General features: G+C 34.6%; 1 protein-coding gene across 3 annotated transcripts; it reads right to left on the reverse strand.

Moving 5' to 3' along the window:
* Window positions 1-869: 869 nt before the first annotated feature.
* On the reverse strand, window positions 870-5645 carry LOC136998717 (uncharacterized). 3 transcript variants are annotated; one of them, XR_010889262.1, is made up of 5 exons: window positions 5249-5645; window positions 4131-5165; window positions 3837-4016; window positions 2789-2904; window positions 870-1498 (listed from the first exon to the last, which is right to left on the reverse strand). XR_010889262.1 is itself a non-coding variant. In XM_067351813.1 (3 exons), exons 1-3 carry the CDS (start codon window positions 4284-4286, stop codon window positions 2845-2847), a joined length of 396 nt encoding a protein of 131 aa, XP_067207914.1. In that variant the 5' UTR covers window positions 4287-5645; the 3' UTR covers window positions 870-2844. The 3 variants fall into 3 exon arrangements, 1 of the variants encoding a protein (XP_067207914.1); XR_010889261.1 differs by having other exon boundaries at window positions 4131-5645; XM_067351813.1 differs by having other exon boundaries at window positions 870-2904; window positions 4131-5645.
* Window positions 5646-27955: the final 22310 nt, after the last annotated feature.

Genomic DNA, 27955 nt, shown 5'->3' on the forward strand with positions numbered 1-27955 from the left:
TGCTTTGCCTGAAAATGAATTTATGGGCATGTATCGGTTAACAAGAAACATGACGAGAATTCTTGTAGAAACGTTGGAACCATATCTTTCTCCACGAAGGAGAGCTCTGGGTATTCCAAATGAATTGAAGGTAAAAATAATATGTATAGCATTAAAATAGCAGTTGAAAAGGAATAATTTTATCAATAGATTCTATATTTTATCAATAGATTTTATCAATAGATTATCAGTAGATTCATAAAACACTTATGGATATGTTCAGTTTTATGCATGATACGCATTATGTATCATTTTATTCTTGTTTAATATTCGATGAACAACAAGGATAAAATAATATATCATGTGCATCATGCATAAAACGAAACGCACTCTATGTAGTTAAGAGTAGAGAAATTTGTTTAATTATGTATAATAAATATAAATGTAATTAAAATCTCATTATTTATTACTAAAATATACTTATTTGTAGCTTTTTAGAAAACAGTATTAAAATTTTACATATATTTTTTTGCCAAGTCGTCAATAATGTCTAAAATATAAACAATTAAAAAAGTATTATTTCATTATCTTTTAATTTATTTTTTCATTATTTTTTAATAAGAGATTATTGTATTATATATAATTTTTATTAATTCAAACAGGTACTGTGTGCCCTGAATTTCTATGCTCAAGGTAGTTATCAGAAAGCTGTCGGTGTGGATAGTAGGTTGAGTATAGCTAAGGCACTAGATATGTAAGTATTCTCATCCGCCATTTTGGTTCCTATTAGATGGAGAATTATAGCGTATACAGGGTGACACTTAAAGACTGCCCACTAAGTACATAGCGTTATTCCTTGCCAAAAAATGAGTCGAAAAAAGTCCTGAATCATTTTTAATAATTGACGTGTTACACATGTACGCTATACTATACTATATACGCTATAATTCTCCATCTAGTAGGAACCAAAATGGCGGATGAGAATACCTACATATCTAGTGCCTTAGTATAGCCCAACCTACTGTAAGTGTAATCTTACAAGAAATAACGAGTGCCATCAATAATTATCTTCTAAGACAATGGATACGTTTCCCAACAACACTGCAAGAGATACAGCAAATTGTTTAAAGGTATATATTAACAATAACAAGTTGTGTAACTCTATGTTTACTTAGAATTATGATAAATAAAAATATTTATATTAATATTATATTTCTTTTATTACTAGAAACTTACAAACTTTATAATAAATGTTTTGAAAGAATACATACATATAAAATATTTTAATATTAGAAGAACATAATAACTTGTTAAATATATGTAAATGGCGTAATATATGATCTTACACAGCACAAAACATCCTATGACATCTTAAGGATATCTCAATGTCCTAAGGATTACCTGTAATAGGATGTTTTGTGCTGTGTGGGATATATGTTTAATAATTTTCATCTTCATAATTAACTTGATAGTTTTCTTCATTATCATCTACATTGTCATCTGCATTTACATATGATGTCTGTAAATAAAAAGAGAAAAAATTTTATTATATTTCAGAAATTATAATAACACTACAATTCTAGGCTTAATTGGTTTTGTAGATGGTACAAATATTGCTATTAAAGTACCTGTTGACCATGAAGGATTATATGTTAATAGAAAAGGATATCATGCACAACATGTGCAAATTGTAAGAAATTCTATTTTGTAACGTAGATGTACTTTTATAATATTATATAATATTTATGTATATTATTATATAAAAATTATATAAAATTTTATTAAAAAAATTATTATATAAAATTTTATTAAAAAAATATATATATATAATTATATATTTTTATTAGATATGCGATACAGATATGTATATTCTGAATATACTAGCAAGATATCCAGGCTCGACGCACGACTCCTTTGTATGGAGAAATTCATATGTGAGACACCTTCTGCAAATGCAACATGCAAATAATAATCATTGTTGGCTATTTGGTAATTAATAATTTAAATTATTGAAATATTTAATTGAATTAATAAAATGTAAAACAAACGTTCTGATTTATGTAATTAAAATTATTGAACTAATGTGAACATTTTTCTTTCATTTTTTAAGGAGATTCTGGATATCCATTAGAACCGTGGCTGCTGACTCCGTATCCTGAAGTACAGTCAGGTACACAGGAAAAATATTTTAATCAAAGACACAGTACCATGCGAAATACTGTAGAACGTTGTATTGGCGTTATGAAAAAACGATTCCGATGTCTCCTTAGATATCGTACATTAGAATATACACCACAGAAAGCAGGTCAAATTATTAATGCCTGCACAGTGTTGCACAATATGTGCATACGTGCAAAAATACCTCTTCCTCCAGAACCTGAAGAGGCAATTATGGCTATGGAAGATGATGTAAATAATTTTGAAATACAACCAATACCGGAAGGTCGAGCCATATTTAATGAAGGGCAGAGAACGCGCAATAATCTTGCAGCTCGATTGGTAAATATGATTAATGTTATATAATATTAATATAAAATAATGTTATATTTAAAAAAAATGTAAAACTACTTAAACTACTTAACTTAATAATATAATGGGTGCGTTCGGGGAGCGCGCTATCAGCGCTATTGTGTCATTCTATCCTTGTTTTATGTCTAATGAGCGATAAAGATAGAATGACGCAAATAGCGCTAATAGCGTCTTCCCGAACGCACCTAATGTAACTACTTAAAACTACTAATAAAATATATTATTATGATAAAGAAGCAAACTTTTTGTTGTAACAATATTATTATTCTGCCATACATACCAAATCTGCATTCACAAACTGTTTGATATAAGCTGCAATATCTGTAACAGCATCTGTCAATTTTTGTACTGCTTTCGTTTGCATTTGCATTTTATGTAGTATCTGTGCATCGATATCTAAAAGAAAAGAACGAAAATAAAAGGACATTTCCCATACAGCACAGAATATTGCAGCAACATTGCGGCGATATTGCAACATTCCAGCAACATTGCAAGAATATTGCAATATTGCCGCAATGTTGCTGCAATGTTTTGTGCTGTATGGGTTATAAAAAAAGATTATATGTAATTTTATTTAAATTTAAAGAAGTTAAAAATATATTTTCCAGGCAACATGTATGTGTGTGTGTCTAAAAGATCTATGTGACATCTTTTAGACAAACGTATTGTCTGGATAATTTTCACTTTTATTACATTTTTGAAACAAACTTCGTGGTCTTTTTAACTTTCTTACCACGAACGTCTGCAGTCTTTTGCCTTTTCAGGCGCTTTCTTTGGGATTCGGATATTGGTGGACAGGATGGAGACGAATGCATCAATGTTTCTTGATGTTTGTTATTATTTGTATTTAAATGAAGAGATGAATGTACTTCAGATAATGAAGTTATGAATGTTGTCTGTGGAGTATATTGTTGCAAAACAGTATCTCCTTGTTGAGACAGATGGGTGAGTGAGGTTTGTGGAGTATATTGCAAAGTGTTTTCTTGTTGACAGAAATTGGTAGTTGATGATGTGGTTGATAATGTGATTGTCTGTGGAATAGATTGTTGTGGAAAGGTGCTTTTTTGTCGAGAAAGATGAAAAGACGAGTGATTGGATACAGTTTTAGATGGTGTAATTGAAGATTGGCATGGAAGCAGATTATTTTCAGTTAAAGTTTGTTCAGTCCAATTTTGAGGCTATATTCAAGAAGAAATGAAAAAAAAAATAATAAAAGAATAAAATTGATAATATAGTAATAATTAAGATAATAACAGTATATAAAAAATATATCATAAATCCAGTGATAATTTATTAATAGATAGTAAAATTTAATATATACTACCAACCTCTGCAGGATCTATTACACTTAAATGCCCAATTACTGATTCTATACCCATCAAAGCAATTAATCTCTTTTCTGTTTCTTGTAAAGAGGCTGGTGATGGGCCTCCTCCGCCTGTACCTTTCTGATAATTTCTCAATTTTGATGCTTTGGACTTTACATCTAAACGCCAATCTCTCCATGACTACAAAATAAAAAAAAATATTGTTTAGATATTTTTTACAACAAATTTTTAAACTATTTCTTTTTTATTTTAGAAGAGATAAAAACTTCAAATTATATTTAGCATAATATATACCTTCATCCACTTCTCTGTTGATTTTGTGGCTCCATAGCCACAACAATTTAATTCATTTGCTAGCTGTTCCCATAAATGCGCTGTTTGTTTTCGCGCCTCAGGACCTTGAATTCTATTTTGAGCAAAATCAGGATGTTCTTCCATAAATTGAATCATTATTTGGCGTTGCTCTAGAGTAGTCTTTTTTCTTCCCTATATATATAAGGGTGTTCCATTTTAAAAACCCCACGTGAATAACTTTGTAGAAATTGGTTTTAGCAAAAAATGTTTCAGACAAAAGTTGTTGGGTTTGAAAAGGGACATCCGATGATGACATTGGTTTAACCTAGGGTGTACATACCAACGTCATATAAAGGTCAACTTTGTTTTTTTAAATGGAACACCCTATTTTTGATTCCAAAATCTAATAGCTGGTGTCAAAAGTTTTTCAAAACACTATAATAAAGTTATTTCATTAAGTACTTTCCGAGTTATGAGGCTTGTAAATTACAGTATTTTGACATAAAATACAAAATATCTTGTAAAACATTCAATTTTCGGGAATCTTACCTTAATACTTTTATACATAAAATAATGAGACGAATCAATTGATATAAAGAAAACACATAGTTGCTTTCAAGAAAAAATATGTAATTTGCAACATGCAACTGCATACTTTTTATTAAAACCAATGTGTTTTTTTTATATAACTCGAAAAGTACTTAATGAAAAATAACTTTATTATAGCGTTTTGAAAAGCTCTTGACACCAGCTTAGAGATTTTGGAATCAAAAATAAGGTGTTTTATTTAAAAAAACGAAGTTGACCTTCATATGACCTTGGCATGTACACCCCATGGTGGAAAGAAACAAGGTGAGTTATTGCGCATAATGGCGGCAAAGAGTTGGGGGACTTGCTTGTCAACCAATCACAGGGGACCCATTTTATGCGCGCAAAATTCAAACGTTCACAGCTGATTAAAAAATCAAAACAGTATTGTAAATAAATAAATACTGCGACTATTACAATTTTTAATGCAACAGGTCGGCATACTGTCTACAAAGATAAAGTCACATAATATTACATATTACACCAAACTCTAAACAAATCTTCATATTATATATTCATTTATTACTTACACGACGGTCACATCGGTCTTTTCCAAATTTAAGAAAACTCTCTGCACGAACACTATATATTTTTTTAAGAGGAACACTGTATACACTTTATATACGTTAATAAAGCATGTCATCAGCCATCAGCCATACTGAATTTTCATGAAATGGGCCCCTTATGATTGGCTGTCCGCTCCCCACTACCTTTAGACTACTGCGCAACCACGAGAATAACTCACCTTGTTTCTTTCCACCATGGTACACCCTAGGTTAAACCAATGTCATCATCGGATGTCCGCCTCCAAACCCAACAACTTTTGTCTGAAACATTTTTGCTAAAACCAATTTCTACTAAGTTGTTCACGTGAAGTTTTTAAAATGGGACACCCTGTATTTATTGCTTTATATACACATTTTTTTTAAATATATGTATATTTTTAAAAGAGAAATGGAAAAGAAATATACATATATGTACATAAACTTTATATAGATATATGTATATAGATTTTAAAATCTATATGTATATTTCTTTTCCTATATTTCTCTTTTAAAAATATATATTTTAAGAAAAATGTGTATATAAAGCTGTATTTCATAATTTTAATTCAGCAGATAATATTTCATCTTTTATTCAAGATTTATATTTCATATTATAATGTTAATAATTTTGTTAATAATAATTATATTAATATAACATTATCTGCAGAACTAAATATACAAATATTTTTAATATTAACTTAATATATATGCTACTTACGTTATCTGTCATTTTGCTGGTTAGTGATGTTTCTATTTAGATATTTTATCACTAGTTACTTTTCTTATACTGTAATTGGTCGATACCGCTAATTCCACTCGTTCCTCTCGTTCCGCTTTTTACTCACCAGAACGTGTGAAAAGCTAATTCCACACGAAATCCATAATAGCGCAAACGCATGAGCGGATTTGCTGTCGGAAACTCGCCAGTCGGAATCTCGCGTTTCCGATCGGAATTGTAAAAAGTTCCATAATAGGTGCCCTGGCCTATTCGCCAGATATAGCGCCAAGTGATTATCACTTGTTCCGGTCGATGCAAAACGCATTGCCTGAGGTTCGTTTCCGGAATATTGAAGAAGTGCGAAAATGGGTCAACGATTTTATTAAATCAAAAGACGAAACTTTCTTCACTGTCGGAATTCGTAAGCTGCCCAAAAGATGGCGCAAGGTCATAGGGCGGTATTCATAGTCCGTTCTTATATTCAAGATCGTCTTAAGCACGAACTTATATTCGCTCTCTTTGTCAGACACAATCTATGTGTGACGAAGAGAGCGAATATAAGTCCGTGCTTAAGACAATCTTAAATATAAGAACGGACTATGAATACCGACCATAGATAATAACGGAGAATATTTTGATACTTAAATGTATTATTGAATTTCTGCAAAAAAATCTTGAATTTTCAAAAAAACGGTTTAAAACTTATTTGTACCTCTAATATTAAATAAAGGAGGACTTCTGTTTCCGGTGCAATAGAGTGAGACACGTGGAGTTGTAAGAAAACTTCCAGAATCGAACGCGGAAGAGCGCCACCTTCTGGCAGCTCGAAAAACGCTTGGCGTTTATATACATAATTTCTGTAATTTTCTTGCAAATTACATTGCTATAAGTACTTAAAAATACTGAATTATTAGAGTAGAATATATTTTGTAACTATATTTCCGTTCCGTTTTTGCTTCATGGGACTGGTAGAGAAATTTTTTACGGAACGGAACGGACACATGTGTGAAGAAACGTAAACTATATTTTGTAACAGACAGTTTTATATTAGACAGTTTTAACCTCAATGCAATTAAAAATATCCTAAATTCATAAAGATGGATGAAAAAACAGTTTTATTAATCATATTAAAAATACTGCAAACAGCGAAAAATTTGCCAACTTGATATGCTGTATCGGTATTTGAGAGAGTGCGAAAGTTGTATTTAAGTTATATTATTTTATTGCAAAAACAAGAAAATATCAGAATGCAGCGAAAATACTGAGTACCAATATTTACACAAGAAATGAGGCGTTTACAAGGTGCAAGTGACAATTTGATTGTGGAAATGCAAACGATCGATCGTTCCGGACAGTTCTGAATGTTCTAAACAGACAAAAATACGCGTTCCGATCGAAAGAAATAGCAGGATTAAAAATTCACTAGAATTCTGGTGAGAAATCCGATCCGTCATTCCGATCCGTGCTCAATGGGACTGCACCCTTAGGGTGCTGTCCCATGGCAAACAGAACTCAGAGCTGCCAGTTTTCCCCGGAGAGCTCCACACGCACACAACCGAGACCCGCTGACGTCACGTGTGCGCTCGGCTGTCGATTAGTAGAAGTGAGTGGACCTACGTCTTGTATCTCCTTCCCACCAAACCTAGCATCAAACCGGTTTTAACGCTCGCACCATTTCTTCTGCCAAGTGTTGGCAGCAAAAATGTTTTCCCGAATTTTGCTCCACGCGACTAAGTCGACTAGCGGCGTGTTGCTTTCGCTCGACGCGATATTTTTTCTGAGATTTACAGTCTTATGAAATATATATATTCATATTAATAAAATATTTTAACATTGTGTATTTGCAGAATATGATTTTTCACGTTAATGTATAAAATAAGAATAAAATAATAAAAATTATATATCGCAATATATAAACAAACCAAGTAACATTTCTACAATTTTAGTAGAAAAACATTTTTCCTATTAAAACATATTAACATGAGTTAATTGCGATAAAAATAAGCTTTAAACATATTTAATATATTATTAATTTATTTATATGTTCCAATTTTACACATTAACGTGAAAAATCAAATTATAAATGCATAATATCTTTTGTAAATAGCAAGATACATTGAGAAGTAAAGGAAAAAATTGATTGAAAATAAAAGAAACATGTTTTTACTTAAAAAATATTTATGACTATCTTATTTAACACAAAAGTAATCTGGACAAAGCATACCAATGTGATTATACATCGAATAGTTTAGTATTTTAATTTTATTTTAACCATTTTAATATAGTGGTCTTCCGCACCAGCCAAGAGGTGGATCTTCGCCAGGAACCTTATTGTACCACTTTTCATTTTTCTTTATACATTACTTTTATATAGATATGGTGTCGTTTGCAGACAAGATACTTATCATACACTTGTCGGTCATAAATGTGGTGTCATTTGTAGACAAGATACTTGTTACATATCGTTTACAAGTGTGTCATTTGCAGACAAAATACTTGTTACATGCCTGTCGTTTATAAGTGTGGTGTCCTTTGTGGAAATATTAATAAAATTTTATTTATCTTAATTAAAAATGATAAGGGTCAACAAATAATAAAATTATAAAAGGAAAGGAGCAATAGAAATCAAAACGCTAGATTTTAGTGCGAACAAACTTGTATTGAGTTATAATAACATCAGTATAAACAGACATTCATAGCCTGTCATCAGGCTATCCTTAGTGTGGACTAAATAAAATACATATGAAAACGCACGCTGATTTACATTAAGATCTGAGTTAAAACAAATATAATTTAGACGCAAGATTTGTTGTAAAATTAATAAAAAAAGTTAGTTTTTACATTGATATAATCAATGTTAGCTCGTCGGTTTTACAAATAAAAGCTCGTCGGTTTTACAAATAAAAGATAAAAGAAAAAAATTAAAAATTGAAAATTTGTCAAAAATTTTATAAAAAAAGTTAATTAAAATAAAATAAAATAATAAAATTAATTAAAATCATTCAATATTCGAGATCAACAAGTTAAAGAAAAGTTAGTCAATAAAAAAATAATAAAATAAAATAAAATAAAATTTACAAAATTTATGTTAAGATATATAATAGTTTTTTATTATTGTATGACCTCTTCCCCGACTGCCTCTTCTGTTCCCCCGGCCACCTCTGTTGTTTTGGCTCTCCTCTTCTTCTTGTTATTCCAGAAGGGATTACCTGGTCTAACATAATTGTCATATTGTAAATTTCGCCGAGCGTACCACCGTGCACGCGACCAACCACCTCTTCTTCTTTTTTTTTCTAAAAATAAACACATTTATAGATTAATAATTTAAAACAATTATGCATATGAATAAATCATTTAGTTACAAAAAAATAAATAAATATCAATATATATGAAAGAGGCTAATGGAGCCACCACTGGTTGTTAGTGCGAATTTTTTTATCTCTTATATTTTTTCTCCCGTTTTCCTTCCTTTCAAATAACTTGCTTACTTTAATCATACATTCCGATTCTTGAATAATAAGATCGATGTATGCAATTCTCGTACACTTTAGTGTCTCGAATCTGAGATCAGTGTACATTTTAATGTCTCAATGCAGACGAATCAAGTTTCTATACAAAACATAAAAAATTTCGCACTAACAACCAACGGTGGCTCTCCACACACACACATTAGCCTCTTTCATATATATTGATATTTATTTATTTTTTTATAACTAAATGATTTATTTATATGCATAATTGTTTTAAATTATTAATCTATAAATGTGTTTATTTTTAGAAAAAAAAAGAAGAAGAGGTGGTTGGTTGCGTGCACGGTAGTACGCTCGGCGAAATTTACAATATGACAATCATGTTAGACCAGGTAATCCCTTCTGGAATAACAAGAAGAAGAGGAGGCCAAAACAACAGAGGTGGCCGGGGGAACAGAAGAGGCAGTCGGGGAAGAGATCATACAATAATAAAAAATTATTATATATCTTAACATAAATTTTGTAAATTTTATTTTATTTTATTTTATTATTTTTTTATTGACTAACTTTTCTTTAACTTGTTGATCTCGAATATTGAATGATTTTAATTAATTTTATTATTTTATTTTATTTTAATTAACTTTTTTTATAAAATTTTTGACAAATTTTCAATTTTTAATTTTTTTTTTTTATCTTTTATTTGTAAAACCGACGAGCTTTTATTTGTAAAACCGACGAGCTAACATTGATTATATCAATGTAAAAACTAACTTTTTTTATTAATTTTACAACAAATCTTGCGTCTAAATTATATTTGTTTTAACTTAGATCTTAATGTAAATCAGCGTGCGTTTTTATATGTATTTTATTTAGTCCACACTAAGGATAGCCTGATGACAGGCTATGAATGTCTGTTTATACTGATGTTATTATAACTCAATACAAGTTTGTTCGCACTAAAATCTAGCGTTTTGATTTCTATTGCTCCTTTCCTTTTATAATTTTATTATTTGTTGACCCTTATCATTTTTAATTAAGATAAATAAAATTTTATTAATATTTCCACAAAGGACACCACACTTATAAACGACAGGCATGTAACAAGTATTTTGTCTGCAAATGACACACTTGTAAACGATATGTAACAAGTATCTTGTCTACAAATGACACCACATTTATGACCGACAAGTGTATGATAAGTATCTTGTCTGCAAACGACACCATATCTATATAAAAGTAATGTATAAAGAAAAATGAAAAGTGGTACAATAAGGTTCCTGGCGAAGATCCACCTCTTGGCTGGTGCGGAAGACCACTATATTAAAATGGTTAAAATAAAATTAAAATACTAAACTATTCGATGTATAATCACATTGGTATGCTTTGTCCAGATTACTTTTGTGTTAAATAAGATAGTCATAAATATTTTTTAAGTAAAAACATGTTTCTTTTATTTTCAATCAATTTTTTCCTTTACTTCTCAATGTATCTTGCTATTTACAAAAGATATTATGCATTTATAATTTGATTTTTCACGTTAATGTGTAAAATTGGAACATATAAATAAATTAATAATATATTAAATATGTTTAAAGCTTATTTTTATCGCAATTAACTCATGTTAATATGTTTTAATAGGAAAAATGTTTTTCTACTAAAATTGTAGAAATGTTACTTGGTTTGTTTATATATTGCGATATATAATTTTTATTATTTTATTCTTATTTTATACATTAACGTGAAAAATCATATTCTGCAAATACACAATGTTAAAATATTTTATTAATATGAATATATATATTTCATAAGACTGTAAATCTCAGAAAAAATATCGCGTCGAGCGAAAGCAACACGCCGCTAGTCGACTTAGTCGCGTGGAGCAAAATTCGGGAAAACATTTTTGCTGCCAACACTTGGCAGAAGAAATGGTGCGAGCGTTAAAACCGGTTTGATGCTAGGTTTGGTGGGAAGGAGATACAAGACGTAGGTCCACTCACTTCTACTAATCGACAGCCGAGCGCACACGTGACGTCAGCGGGTCTCGGTTGTGTGCGTGTGGAGTTCTCCGGGGAAAACTGGCAGCTCTGAGTTCTGTTTGTCATGGGACAGCACCCTTAAAACGGCAATCAAAACGATACGCAAAACAATACTCAGAAGAACGTTACGGTAAACGATACGATGATAGATTTGCCAAATACGTTCCAGTCTCCTCCCAAAACTGCGACTCCCGAGATTCCGCCAAGAAACAACGCTCCAATGCAGGCCCAAAACGGTAACACCGAAAGACACGGAGATAGAGGGAGTTCTGCCAGAGACGTTCTAATTTCCTTAAAAGCGTGAATCCGGAATCTTGCCCAAAGACGACGTTCCAAGGCCAAATCCGTACTAACGGTAGCACATAAATTTCGATAGCCGACAAAAATGTAATATCAACGGTAATTTTGATAGAGGCACTCAAGTTTCCGCGACGAGTTGACCGTTACGCCACAAGGCCGAATTCAAACTCTCGCTGCGAGACGGAACTGCACTCTACACAAATTCCGCGACTCAAATTCTCTATCAACTTTATCAAACGGTATCTTCTCAAAACAATGTCAATGGTAACGGGTAACTCCAGTAAGACGGAAACGGTAACAGACAATTCCGGTAAGACGGAGACGGTAACGATATAATCCGTCAACGGTAACTGATAACTCCGGTCAGACGGAGACGGTAACGATATAATTCTTTCTCGAATTACGAGCATTCGGACTGTCGACGGCTCAGCGCCTCGAAGAGGGCTACGGTAACATGGTAAACGGTAACCGGAGCCAGCTAACCTCCAGCTCTTAAACTCACGGAAAGCGATATCGGTACGCTATGTTTCAACAATCAAGAACGATCGCAACAATTTTACGGTAACTGAATTCGCCGGAGACGTTAGCTTTGGCCGGTATTGCAAAATTATAGCTACCCTGGGTGATGGCCTTACAAAGACGGTACGGCTATGCTCGTCGGGACCCTCTTTCTGGAGCTGCTCCTTCCCAGTTGCTGGCTTGTCGAACAGTGATTTCTCTGAGGTCCCCCTGGCCCAGTGTTCCGATTAGGGACCGGTTTGTTTGCGCATGTGCGGCCATACGGCGTCAGTAAAGTGTCTCGTACATATAAAAAGAGGCACCCCGTTACCCAGCTTCATTTAAAGTAATAAAAATTTTTTTAATGTATTAAAAAATAAAATATATATGCATATATATATATGTACAAAAATACATTATATATATTTGGTTATTTACGCGCGTCGCGATTACTTTGGACGCCTCGATACGAGTCGGGAATTAAAATAATGTGAGAGAGTAGTTGCAGATAATACCAATATATTATAAAACACGATCTTTGAATAGTCGGTACAGCAATGTATAAAAATCGTGCGGATTATAAATGCGACTGTACACGGCGATCGCCTGTAGCGGACTCCTCGAGCATGTAACCGCTCTTCCTATCGTTCGCCTTAAAATTTCACCTTCGATAGGCTTCGAAAAGATTCTATTCGTTTATTTCTTGTCTGTTACGTCCCGATGTTTGTCACTGTGCTTCTCGTCTACCGTCTCGTCTGTTATCTTTATTTATGTTTATTTGACCGTATTCGTATACGTGTTTCTCTGGTTAATATTTTCTCTTTTTGGGAAAGCATGTGACGATATAATCGCCACATATATATAATTTAATTATTTTATAAATTTTAATTATAATAAATAAAAAAGCCTTACCTTATTTCTATTTTCCTAACCTTATTCTGTCAAAAGTCCCGCGTAAAATCCTGCACACGACGTGTGTCGGCACTGCATTTCCATCGCCGCGCAAGCGCAAAGCCACATATACGCTAAGCAACCGGTCCCTAATCGGAACACTGCTCTGGCCCATATCGAGTTTCCGCGCATTGGTCAGCGCACTTTGTTTATAATTTTTCTTGAGTCGCCTTTTGATCACAAACAGCTCCGACCTCGTCAATTGTTTATCCTGTTTCTTGTGCTCGCCAACAGCCGATAATTTGAAATGATAAATCTCTCTTAGTTAGATGTCCTCCGGTTCGATCTGCCCAGCTGGCCAGGCCAAGGCTACACCGACCGTCTGTTTGGACTCTCGGTGATAACGGCAACGTCATTCGGCATCCGGTCGCACTGCCGTGCTCCCTTTAACGTGGACTTTATCGGGATTTTCCCATGACCTTGGTTCTGTAAAGTTGGAGGATCGGTAACCGTTATTACGACAATGTTCAATGCGAGACTCGATACATGACCTTTTATGGGTGTTTCGGGTTTCCTCTCCCCTGTCGCGAGGTCGTCTTCCTAAATTCCACGGCGTCCGCTTCATCCTGACGTTGGTTACACAACACGATAAATTGGCCATACACCCTAACGCTAAAATTCTAAGTTTGTCGGTAGATTATTACAATTTACAGGAAAACGCAAGAGCCGTCGAGACGGGAGAAATCGCTCTCTCTTCGATTTGGAGTTACGTTCCCCCGGGAGAACGCAACTCCAAATTCCGCCCCCTTTGGCCGGGCTACTGCCCTTGTGACGGGCGCGACGGAAAACGTTACGTCACAATATAAGGAAACATGCGAAAGAAAGAGGAAGGAGGAAAATAAAAAGTGGGAAAAAAGAGCAAGGGAGGTAAAAAGGGAGAATGAAGTGTTGGAAATAATAAATAGGGAGAGGAAAAAAAGGGCAAGGGTAAATAATGGGATAGGAATAGAGGATTGAAAAGAGTACTTTATGAGGCTATTAGGGAAGGCTGAAAGGAAAGTAGTAAAGGGGGGCGGAAAAAGAAAAAGAGAGGAGAAGGAGGAGGAGGAGGAAGAGATCAGCAGGAAGGAAATAAAGGAGGCGATAAAGAGGTTAAGGAATGGGAAGACAATTGAGGCAGATGGAATACCAGGAGAAGCTTGGAAATATGGAGGGGAGAAAGTGGAGGAGTGGGTCTGGAGCTGGTGTAACAGGATGTGAAAAGGGGAAGGATGGCCGGAGAGCTGGAAGGAGAAAGTAGTGGTGCCAATTGTGAAGAAGGGAGATGGAGAGAAAGTGGAAGACTATAGAGGGGTGACATTAATGTTATCATGTAACAAAATATATGCGATAACATTGGCAGAAGGCTACGGAGGGAAGTAAAAGAAAAGGGGATAGTGCCGCAGAATCAGACAGGTTTCTGGAAAGGGATGGGGACATTGGATAATATTTATGTACTAAATTACTTGGTGAACAGACAGTTGGGGAAAAAGAAAAAAAAAATGACGACATTATTTATAAACCTAAAGGCAGCGTTTGACTCTGTGAATAAGGGAGTATTGGTGACAATGAGAGAGAAAGGAGTAAGGGAAGGGCTGGTGGAGAGGGTAGAAGAGGTGTTGAAGGAGACACAAAGCAAAGTAAGGATAAGAGGAGAGGTGGGTGAGACGGCGAGAGGAGTGAGGCAGGGATGTCCACTAAGCCCATTAATATTCAATATAATGTTAGCCGATATAGAGAAGGAAATGGGAAAGATGAAATGGGGAGGAGTAAAACTATGAGGGCGCAGGATATACCCATTAGCGTATGCGGACGACATGGTATTGGTGGCAGAGGAAGAGGAGGAGATGAGGGGCATGATGGAAAGATTGGAGAGATACTTAGAGAGAAAAAAATTAGAACTGAACACCGAAAAAACGAAAATCATGAGATTTAGGAAGGGGGGTGAGAGATGGAAAAAAAAGGTATAGAGATGGAAAGGGAAGGCAATTGAGGAGGTGAAGGAAATCAGATATTTGGGGTACATAATACAAAGGAACGGAGGGCAGGGGGCACAGATCAGGGAGAGGGTGAAGAAAGCGACAGCAGTGATGGGGCAGGTATGGGGGATAGGGAAAAGAAGATTCGGGAAAGACTAGGGGAGAAGAATGTTTGATAAATTGATATGGACGGTGATGGGGTATGGGGTAGAGATTTGGGGATGGAAGGAGAGGGAGGAAATGGAAAGGATAGAGGAGAGATATTTGAGATGGGTATTGGGGATAGAGGCGAGGATACCAGGATACTTAGTGAGAGAGAAGTTGCAAAGGGAGAAACTGAGAAGAAAAGCGGGCAGGAGAGCGTGGAGGTTCAAGAAAAAATTAGACAAGGGAGAGTGAGCTAGCGAGAGAGTGTAGGGAGGAGATGAGGGAAAGATTCAAGGAAGGAAGAGTGAGATCAGAATGGGAGAAGAAAAGGAAGAAGTTCTTCGAAGAGAGGGAGATAACAATTGAGGAGGTGGAAAGAAAGAGAGGGGAGGGAGAAGTGTGGTATGAAAAATTAGAGAGAAAGGACAAGAAGTAACAGAGGAAGAAAAGATGGGAAAGGATAAACAAATCGAGGTTTAGCAGATGGTATAAGGAAGTAAAAAAGGAAGGGATACTTAAAAAAAGAATGGAGGGGGAAAGCAGGTGGAAAAGGGTGGCAAGATTTAGGTTGGGAAATGAAGTAAGAGTGGGAAGGTACTGGGAGGAGGAGGAGAAAAGGAAATGTAGACTATGTGGAGGAGAGAGGGAAACATGGGAACACGTATGGAAAGTGTGTAGAGAAGGAAGGAGGAGGAAGTTGGCAAGAGGCGATAGGCTGGGTACTAGGTAAGGAGGGAGAAGGGGAACGATGGATGAGAAAGATAGAGAAAGAAAAAAAAAGGAAAAAGGAAAGGGAGAGAAGTAGAGAGAAAGAAAAGAGAGTGGGTGAGTAAGAGAGAGATGCATAAAGAAAAAAAAAGTGAGAGGAGGAGAGGGAGGGGGCAAAGAGAGAGAAAGAGAGAGAGAGAGAGAGAGGGAAGGGACAAAGTAATAAGTAATAAGTAATAAGATATACGAGATGTATAGAAAAGCAATGGAAACAGAAGTTCCAATAGCGAAATGTGTGTGTGTGTGTGTAAGATTAGGGGTGGAGGAGGGTGAGCACATAAGGCTCACGCTCCTGCTCCAAAGGGGGATAGGTTTAAGTTAAAATAAGGATAAAATAAGTGTAGATTAAATGTAGAATAAGGCCGATATGTAAATGTAAGAACAAAATGTATGGCGAGAAATTAGAAGATTGTAACTCTAAGGGGATCAATAAACATTCATTCATTCATTCATTTATTAAATAAAAAAAGTTGATTTAGTGATTTTGAAAATATTTTAATTATCAAATAATAAGATGTAAGAGGCTAGTTACTAGAAGCGTCACAGCAGTGGCATTTGTATTTGATTCATTTGTTTCATTTTTATTCACTGCAGATGGATCAAGTATATCGAAAGTGTTGGTATGGCGTTTGGTTTTAATTTTCACCAATTATCTGCTCGACCAGTCTCAAATTGTGATTCTTCAAAATGTTTCTGAAATAAAAAAACTGCTTATAAGATAAATGTCCTTATTGATTACAGTTATTCATATTTATGTAATTTCAAACGGTGACAAATCTAAACTACACTTAAAAAAACGATCCATGATTCTAAACAAACAGCAAAAGCTACGTAAATTGGAAATTTAAGAGAATAAACTTACTTTACAGAGGCGCAAATATTTGGTTGGTGTCCAAGACTCTCTGCGGAGATTACTGTCGACGAACATCATACGCAGGAAACAAAAATAATCGAGCGCCTTTTTCTGTTCTATTGGTGCAATTGACCACAACGCAGCAAGGCATTTTGTATCTTTTCTTTGTCCACAGTCTCATAATCAAAATACACGTAAACACAGAGTTCGAGCAGCTTAGAAGCCATAACCTAATCACCATAAACTTCTTAGCTCAGCGGTAAAGGGGCGAGAGAGCAAGGAGTGGTGGAATGAAGTGAAAATGGCGCAGACATGAGCAGACGTGAGAATGGTTGTTTTTCAGCAAAAGACACAAGTTGATACAAATCGACCCAAGTATCACTCTGTCTTTGTTCGATATTCAATGAGCAACAGAGAGAATAATACTTTTGTGTCTCTTGGTGGAAAACTACCAATGGCTTAGTTTACACCGATTGTTTAGTACGAATACCAAGTATTAAATTTGCTTCTTTGATTGGTGTAGATATTACACTAAACAATTTATACCTATCGAAGAAGCAGATTTAATACTTGGTACGCGTACTAAATAATCGGTGTAAACTAAGCCAATACCTACATCTTTAGTGCTCTAATAATGGCTTAGTTTACATCGATTGTTTGATACGCGTACCAAGTACTAAATTATCTTCTTTGATTGGTGTAGATCTTACACTAAACGATTTATACCTATCGGAGAAGCAGATTTAGGGCCACTTTTTTTAACGTCGGTTAACTTTATGGCTGGTTTATGCTTCGGTCTTAATCTTAATCTTAGTCTTAGTCTTAACTTAATCTTAAGGACTCGTTTATGTTTCCCTGGAAATTCGGACTACGCAAGTGCAAATGTAACAAAACCTAACCTAACCTAACCACAAATTGTAATAGAAAAACTATAAAAACACTCCTACACAGTTTTTGTTCTTTCAATTTAAGAGGTTAGATTCTACATACTAACTTACCACTTAAATTTAGCGCTTCTCCAATAGCGTTCCAACTATTCTTCACCACTAATTTATTTTTATAATTTGGATTTTTTTTATTCCAAACAACATCGAATTGTTGGACACATTCAATTAAATCAGCATCACTCATTTTCGTATTTTACAAGAATCGAAAACCATTATTTCGCGCGGTTTCGTGCTGCGTCGGACGTCAGACTTACCTCATTGGCCCGGCCTTAGGACATTAGGGACTAAAGTTAATGGCTGGTTTATGCTTCGGTCTTAATCTTAATCTTAGGCCGGTATTCATAGTCCGTTCTTATATTCAAGATCGTCTTAAGCACGAACTTATATTCGCTCTCTTCGTCAGACACAATCTATGTTTGACGAAGAGAGCGAATATAAGTCCGTGCTTAAGACGATTTTGAATATAAGAAGGGACTATGAATACCGCCCTTAGTCTTAGTCTTAACTTAATCTTATGGCCGCGCGGTTTATGCTTCGGTCTTAATCTTAATCTTAAGAGTTGATAACGTAGAATGCCATAAGGGCGTTTATACTTCCCTAGTCTTAATCTTAGTCTTAATCTTAATCTTGGAAAGATCCCATCTTTTAACTTTAGTCCCTAATGTCCTAAGGCCGGGCCAATGAGGTAAGTCTGACGTCCGACGCAGCACGAAACCGCGCGAAATAATGGTTTTCGATCCGTGTATATTTAAAAAATTGTTCCTGATCGTATTCAGCATATCTTTCATTAAAGAAAAGAAATGACCAGTTTCGTGTCTTTTTCGATTCAGTGGCCGAACAGCGTATCTCCGTGGTTTTCTTTTATTTTTTTTTTTAATTTCTTAATAATACACATGCTGCATAGGCACTTGATAACAAAAGTGCCATTCCAAACATTAAAGTTTTTTGCCGCTGACGATTCATTTTAACATTCACTATAATTTGCAGCACCGGGATCTATTACAATTTGTGGTTAGGTTAGGTTAAGTTTTGTTACATTTGCACATGCGTAGTCCGAATTTCCAGGGAAGCATAAACGAGTCCTTAAGATTAAGTTAAGACTAAGACTAAGATTAAGATTAAGACCGAAGCATAATGGCTGGTTTATGCTTCGGTCTTAATCTTAATCTTAGTCTTAGTCTTAACTTAATCTTATGGCCGCGCGCGGTTTATGCTTCGGTCTTAATCTTAATCTTAAGAGTTGATAACGTAGAATGCCATAAGGGCGTTTATACTTCCCTAGTCTTAATCTTAGTCTTATGGCCGGAGCACAGACTTTTGCATAAAGCATAACGCATAAGCATAAGGAAATTGATTGGTCCATTTCCTTATGCATTTGCTTATGCTTATATATAGACCAATCAATTTCCTTATGCTTATGCATTACGCATTATGTAAAAGCTTGTGCTCTCGGCTTTAATCTTAATCTTGGAAAGATCCCATCTTTTAACTTTAGTCCCTAATGTCCTAAGGCCGGGCCAATGAGGTAAGTCTGACGTCCGACGCAGCACGAAACCGCGCGAAATAATGGTTTTCGATTCTTGTAAAATACAAAAATGAGTGATGCTGATTTAATTGAATGTGTCCAACAATTCGATGTTGTTTGGAATAAAAAAAATCCAAATTATAAAAATAAATTAATGGTTAGGTTTTGTTACATTTGCACATGCGTAGTCCGAATTTCCAGGGAAGCATAAACGAGTCCTTAAGAGGATGCTGAAGTCATATTGTTACCGACCGAAACTTCAATTTTCTAAAAAGGGTGGCGTTTTTTATTGCTTTAATAGAATTACAAATCCTTTGGTGTAAATAAAGTACATATGCTAATCTTTCGGCAGTTGGTCAAATTTAAACCAAAAAATAAAAAAAATTTTTGAAAATTTACCGACAATGTCACCTCAAAGAATTATATCTTTTATATCAAAATTATACTGCTTCAATCTGCAAAACAAGACCATGTGCCGAAGAAGAGCGTATGAAACAATAATGGAAAACCAAAAAAATAGAGCTTAGAGACTTATTTTCAAAACGCCACCCTTTTCCAGATTTATGTAAAGCATGTGTGCAATATAGAAAGAATAAGGTAAAAAAGAGCTATAGATTAGTTCCGAGATTTTGGGATAGAGGCGCTATACAGTTCTCAGTGCTATCTGTCATATACAGAATCTTTTAGGTTAGTTATGTGTGTGTTAGTTGTGCGTGTGTGTGTGTTTGTGTTATGTGCTACGAAACCCGGCTGAAAAAAATGGGTTGAAGGCACTCTGAAGGATAAAAAAGTGTATGTATTATACATAAATTTTGCAACATTTTTGCAAACATTTATATTATTTAATTACATACATTCATATTCTAATTTCTACAAAATACTTTTATTCATGTGCTTTATGTGTATATATTATGTATATTCTGTGCTCCATATTATGTATATTCACATCAAAGTATCTATGTAAAATTAACTTTTTATATCATCTTGTATATTGTATATCATTTATATGAATATCATTTTGTATATTGTATATATTTTTATAATAAATGTATATGTCATATAACTTATTTATAAAGCATGAAATATAAAGGTATTTTTAGTTTCTTGTATGTATCATTTGTAAAAAAATCTTGATAAAAAAAACATTAATTTTGTGACTTGCAATTATCTGTTTCAATATATACTTCTTTTAAATACTTACAACTAGCCTTATTTTATGCGTTTTCCTTGGTATCTAAAATACACATCAAAATATAAAATTAATTTCTAGTTCAGTAGAAAAAAAACATTGTAGTCTTACACCAGAAAGGAATGGTAAAATATCATGTATATGTAATAACAAATAAATCACTTTTCCACTGACATTATACACAACTTTGCAGAAATAAATTTATTCTGTGAATTTTGAATGTGTAGTGCAGTTTAAAACACACAGTCGAAATATATCTATATTTTTGAAATAATAATTCTGATTTTTCATGAATCACAGTGGTTTTATAAAATGTTCAATTTTAACAGTTTTTATTGGACTGTACTTTAGACAATATTATATTTTGCCATTTCTCTCTGTTGTAAGACAAGAATGTTTCGTTTCTACTGTAATAGAAATACATTTTCGATTTTGATACGTATTTTAAATACCAAGTTAATCACATAAAATAAGGCTAAGTGTAAGTATTTAAAAGAAGCATATAATGAAACAGATTATTGCAAGTCGCAAAATTAATGTTGTTTCTTTTATCAAAATTTTTTTACAAATGATAGACACAAAAAAATAAAAATATCTTTATATTTCATGCTTTAGAAATAAAAAATATGGCATATATCATATACATTTATTGTAAAAAGAGTATACAAAATGATGTCAATTTCTTAGAAAAATATTTTGATATAAATATAGATAATGTGGAGCATATAATATACATTATATATATATATATACATAAAGCATATGACGTAATAAAAGTATCTTACAATAAAGAATAAGACAAGCCAGAGGCGGTTTCCTCGTGGACTGGCAATATATAATAAGACAAGCCAGAGGCGGTTTTCTCGTGGACTGGCATTAGAAAACTCTTATTCTTGTCTTCAAGCCAGAGGCGGTTTCCTCGTGGACTGGCAATATAGAATAAGACAAGCCAGAGGCGGTTTTCTCGTGGACTGGCATTAGAAAATTCTTATTTTTGTCTTCAAGCCAGAGGCGGTTTCCTCGTGGACTGGCAATATAGAATAAGACAAGCCAGAGGCGGTTTTCTCATGGACTGGCAATATAGAATAAGACAAGCCAGAGGCGGTTTTCTCGTGGACTGGCATTAGAAAATTCTTATTCTTGTCTTCAAGCCAGAGGCGGTTTCCTCGTGGACTGGCAATATAGAATAAGACAAGCCAAAGGCGGTTTTCTCGTGGACTGGCAATATAGAATAAGACAAGCCAGAGGCGGTTTTCTCGTGGACTGGCAATATAGAATAAGACAAGCCAGAGGCGGTTTTCTCGTGGACTGGCATTAGAAAATTCTTATTCTTGTCTTCAAGCCAGAGGCGGTTTCCTCGTGGACTGGCAATATAGAATAAGACAAGCCAAAGGCGGTTTTCTCGTGGACTGGCAATATAGAATAAGACAAGCCAGAGGCGGTTTTCTCGTGGACTGGCATTAGAAGAAAATTCTTATTCTTGTCTTCAAGCCAGAGGCGGCTTTGTCGTGGACTGGCAATATAGAATAAGACAAGCCAGAGGAGATCTTTCGTGAGCTGACAATTTTAAATAAATATAATCAGAGGCGATCTAACGTCAGCTGACAGTTTAGAAGAAAGAGAGCTAAAGGCGATTTATTCGTGAACTGGCAAATTGTAAGAAATATTGTCAGAGGCGATCTATCGTGAGCTGACAATTTTAAATAAATATTGTCACAGACGATCTAACGTCAGCTGACAGTTTAGAAAAAAGAGAGCTAAAGACGATTTATTCGTGAACTGGCAAATTGTAAGAAATATTGTCAGAAGCGATCTATTGTGAGCTGACAATTTTTAATAAATATAGTCAGAGGCGATCTAACGTCAGCTGACAGTTTAGAAAAAAGAGAGCTAAAAACGATTTATTCGTGAACTGGCAAATTGTAAGAAATATTGTCAGAGGCGATCTATCGTGAGCTGACAATTTTAAATAAATATTGTCACAGGCGATCTAACGTTAGCTGACAGTTTAGAAAAAAGAGAGCTAAAGACGATTTATTCGTGAACTGGCAAATTGTAAGAAATATTGTCAGAGGCGATCTATCGTGAGCTGACAATTTTTAATAAATATAGTCAGAGGCGATCTAACGTTAGCTGACAGTTTAGAAAAAAGAGAGCTAAAAACGATTTATTCGTGAACTGGCAAATTGTAAGAAATATTGTCAGAGGCGATCTATCGTGAGCTGACAATTTTAAATAAATATTGTCACAGACGATCTAACGTCAGCTGACAGTTTAGAAAAAAGAGAGCTAAAGACGATTTATTCGTGAACTGGCAAATTGTAAGAAATATTGTCAGAGGCGATCTATCGTGAGCTGACAATTTTTAATAAATATAGTCAGAGGCGATCTAACGTCAGCTGACAGTTTAGAAAAAAGAGAGCTAAAGACAATTTATTCGTGAACTGGCAAATTGTAAGAAATATTGTCAGAGGCGATCTATCGTGAGCTGACAATTTTTAATAAATATAGTCAGAGGCGATCTAACGTTAGCTGACAGTTTAGAAAAAAGAGAGCTAAAAACGATTTATTCGTGAACTGGCAAATTGTAAGAAATATTGTCAGAGGCGATCTATCGTGAGCTGACAATTTTAAATAAATATTGTCACAGACGATCTAACGTCAGCTGACAGTTTAGAAAAAAGAGAGCTAAAGACGATTTATTCGTGAACTGGCAAATTGTAAGAAATATTGTCAGAGGCGATCTATCGTGAGCTGACAATTTTTAATAAATATTGTCATAGGCGATCTAACGTCAGCTGACAGATTTGAAGAAATACGTATTTATTTTAGTTAGCAATTTACTGCACGTGTGGTCTGTTTATATTTTATCAGATAATTTATAAGGTCATTTAACCTTTTTTCTCGCAATTGAAATTCTATCGTATGGCTGAATGATGTACATACGAGACAAAATAGACTTATACAAGGTGTCTAATAGATATAAGTTAGATATGATAAAATATTTTATTTGAAAAATGTATGTATAATACTATATGTCTAATTGGAAAAATATGTTATATGCTTTTCCTATTTTTATTCTTATGTAACAAATACAAAATAAATAAATAAGTTAATTAATTATTGAATACATACATATACATATTGAATATAGTTATCTTTATTTTGTATTTTATATAACTGAAATAAAATATACTTTCATTATTTTAGTCATTATCATATAAAATACAAAATAAAGATAACTATTTATTGAATATATGTGTATATGTATATATTAATTAATTGATTAATTAGTTATTTAGTATTTACTACATAAGGATAAAAGTAAGAAAAGTATATGACATTTTTCTTCAATGATATATATAGTATTATATGTATATTTTTTATTTATTATTTTGTCATATTTAGTTTGTATTTATTTGACACCTTGTATACGCTTATGTTTTCTCGGACATTATATTGCAGCTTTGCGACGAAATTTCAGTCGAGGAAACAAGCGCAAGCATCGTTTGTTTACAAACTTCCGATGACACACGTACACAGACCACACGTCAGTGTAGTGAGTCACCACTACAAACAAATGCGTACACACGGACCTACGCGGCATAGGTCCGTAGGCTGCGCCGATAATGTCATTTCATTTTTAGTACCATCGAAATGATGGCGCTTTCGCGTCGGAGTTCGCCCGTCACTTCAGCATCCTCTTAAGATTAAGTTAAGACTAAGACTAAGATTAAGATTAAGATCGAAGCATAAACCAGCCATTAAGGACTCGTTTATGCTTCCCTGGAAATTCGGACTACGCATGTGCAAATGTAACAAAACCTAACCTAACCTAACCACAAATTGTAATAGATCCCGGTGCTGCAAATTATAGTGAATGTTAAAATGAATCGTCAACGGCAAAAAACTTTAATGTTTGGAATGGCACTTTTGTTATCAAGTGCCTATGCAGCATGTGTATTATTAAGAAATTAAAAAAAAAATAAAAGAAAACCACGGAGATACGCTGTTCGGCCACTGAATCGAAAAAGACACGAAACTGGTCATTTCTTTTTTTTAATGAAAGATATGCTGAATATTGAATACGATCAGGAACAATTTTTTAAATATACACGGATCGAAAACCATTATTTCGCGCGGTTTCGTGCTGCGTCGGACGTCAGACTTACCTCATTGGCCCGGCCTTAGGACATTAGGGACTAAAGTTAAAAGATGGGATCTTTCCAAAATTAAGATTAAGACTAAGATTAAGACTAGGGAAGTATAAACGCCCTTATGGCATTCTACGTTATCAACTCTTATAGCGTTTTCGATTATACAGGATTTGAACGACCCAGGGTTGGTTAATGACGTCATTGCAACCTCTCCACCAATGAAAGACTTGCATTTATAGTAAAATAGTGATTGATCAACCCTGGGTCGTTCAAATCCTGTATAATCGAAAACGCTATTAATATTAAGATTAAGACCAAAGCATAAACCGGCCATTAGAGTCCCTATATATAGAGTCTGGCCACTCGATTAGTTTTGGAAAAACATGGCGGCGGTATATGCATAGACGCATCTTGTGTTTACCATATTTATGGAATAAAACTTTCATTGACTACACCTTATTCGACTACAAATTGATAGTATTAATAAAAGCAGAGTGAAGCCTATAAAAGTAAGTACAATTATTTGGTATATGGTTTCTAAAATAAAATATCTAAGAATAATGATATTATAAAGAAGTAGAATTTGTCATAAAAATTGTAATTCTAACCTCACATTGTTTTTAATAGTTTTATTTACAATGAGTTTTATTTAAATAAGTTTTATTTATTATTGTGATACAAACATTATTGTGATACTGAATATATAAGTAATAATAATATATACTGTAATGATATGATTTTAAGTATTATTAGTTAATTTTTCTTTATTTTTCAATTAAAAATTTCTAGAAAAGAATAATATTAATTGTTATTAATTTTCTTGTTCTATTTCTTTTTAAATTATTATACTTTTTATAAGAATTCTTATTGGTTCCGCCATGTTTTTCCAAATTTTGTTTTGACCAATAAAAATAAACACAAGCGTGGCCAGACTCTATATATAGGAACTCTAGTTAACTTTAACCGACTGGTAACTTTTCAGAATAGCCAACTTAAAACTTGAAACTTGTGTATACATACAGGGTGAGGAAAAAGTACCGGGACACCTAAATAACTTCTGAACGGTTTGAGATATCGGATTGAAATTTACAAGGTTACAATGGTATCACACAATCTATCACATACACCAAAAACGCCCATTTTGACACCCCCGGGTGGCGAGGGGGAGGGAGGGCAAGAAAATTTTAAATGGAATGTGGGGTCGAGTGAGAGTTCGTTTGAAAGAGCTTTTCGAGATGAGAACAACGCGATGTTGCCGAAGTCTCTACGATTTTTTTTTTGCAGAGTTATGATCATTTAAACATTGAGATTTCGCAATAGCGGAGGGCCCACGACGAGGACGTGAGAAAGACTTTCCGCGGACACGTGTGGATAAAATTGCACACCTCTCGACTACTTTTTGTGGGGTTATTTAAAAGAAAGAGTTTACAAAACGAAACCACAAAATCTGGATGAATTACAAAATCGGATTCTTCAGGAAGCTGCTCTTATCCCTCATAATTACATTCAAAATGCCGTTTCATCTTTTTATCATCGGATAGCCTGTTGTCAAACAGTTGACGGTGCACATTTTGAACAATTGATATAAACCTTCCTATACAGCCTTAGTTAATTACATCCTCGGTCTTGCACACACACACACACGCGCGCGCGCGCGCACACACACACGCCCACCTACCCACACACACACACACACACACACACAACAGAGGTGGTTCGGAGTCGTTAATTACTGCGCAAGCACGCACATCCCACATGCCTTCCTACATGCAATTTTATCCACACGTGTCTGCGGAAAATCTTTCTCACGTCCTCGTCGTGAGCCCTCCGCTACTGCGAAATCTCAATGTTTAAATAATCATAACTCTGCAAAAAAAAAATCGTAGAGACTTCGGCGACATCGCGTTGTTCTCATCTCGAAAAGCTCTTTCAAACGAACCCTCACTCGACCCCACATTCCATTTAAAATTTTCTCGCCCTCCCTCCCTTTCGCCACTCGGGAGTGTCAAAATGGGCGTTTTTGGTGTTATGTGATAGATTGTGTGATACCATTGTAACCTTGTAAATTTCAATCCGATATCTCAAACCGTTCAGAAGTTATTTAGAGGTCTGTTCTTTATAGCTGAACTGACTGCACTAGTTCAGAGTTTATCTTTCTTCTTTCAATGTAGAGGGAAAAAGATAAACTCTGAACTAGTGCAGCCAATTCAGCTATAAAGAACAGACCTTAGGTGTCCCGGTACTTTTTCCTCACCCTGTATACATATACAAGTTTCGAGTTTTAAGTTGGCTATTCTGAAAAGTTGCCAGCTGGTTAAAGTTAACCGACGTTGGAAAAAGTGGCCCTTAATATTTGGTACGCGTACTCACAGATGTCTATACTAGTACTAGATCGCTAACTTCGTCAAAAGAGCTGAGGCCGGCAGGATTTCCGGTTTCGGCCATGACACCCTACAACAAAATGGCGACAATGCGTGTGTATGTGTATATCTGTACGTGCGTATGCACATGTGATACCCGGCGTGGTGATACAAATTGATAATATTGGGCGGTATTCATAGTCCGTTCTTATATTCAAAATTGTCTTAAGCACGGATTTATATTCGCTCTATTCGTCAGACACAATCTATGTGTGACGAAGAGAGCGAATATAAATTCGTGCTTAAGACGATCTTGAATATAAGAACGGACTATGAATACCGGCCATTGTAAAAATTCTTGAAAGATGCCGAGCAGTTGTTGAGCAGTTGTTGAGCGGCCATTTTGTTGTAGGGTGTCATGGCCGAAACCGGAAATTCTGCCAGCCTCAGTTTTTCCATACGTCAAAGCCTAAAGTTAGCGATTTAGTACTAGTAAGGCACTAGATATGTAGGTATTCTCATCCGCCATTTTGGTTCCTATTAGATGGAGAATTATAGCGTATACAGGGTGACACTTAAAGACTGCCCACTAAGTACATAGCGTTATTCCTTGCCAAAAAATGAGTCGAAAAAAGTCCTGAATCATTTTTAATAATTGACGTGTTACACATGTACGCTATACTATACTATGGGCTTGTTCGTTTTAGCTGCACTGGGGCAGCTCTGGGTCTGCTCTAAACAAGATAATACAGGACAAACTATTTATCTGTCCTGTATTATCCTGTGTAGAGCAGACCCAGAGCAGCCCCAGTGTA

This window comes from Linepithema humile, chromosome 3, assembly GCF_040581485.1.
Source record: "Linepithema humile isolate Giens D197 chromosome 3, Lhum_UNIL_v1.0, whole genome shotgun sequence".
Taxonomy (NCBI): domain Eukaryota; kingdom Metazoa; phylum Arthropoda; class Insecta; order Hymenoptera; family Formicidae; genus Linepithema; species Linepithema humile.

Excerpts from the sequence above, each read along its gene's own strand:
- LOC136998717 (XM_067351813.1), bottom strand. The coding sequence starts at position 4,286 with ATGATTCAATTTATGGAAGAACATCCTGATTTTGCTCAAAATAGAATT. Across the intron at positions 4,017-4,130 it reads CAACAGAGAAGTGGATGAAG|TCATGGAGAGATTGGCGTTT; the intron begins GTATATATTATG and ends TTTATTTTGTAG. Across the intron at positions 2,905-3,836 it reads GTGTAATAGATCCTGCAGAG|ATATCGATGCACAGATACTA; the intron begins GTTGGTAGTATA and ends CTTTTCTTTTAG.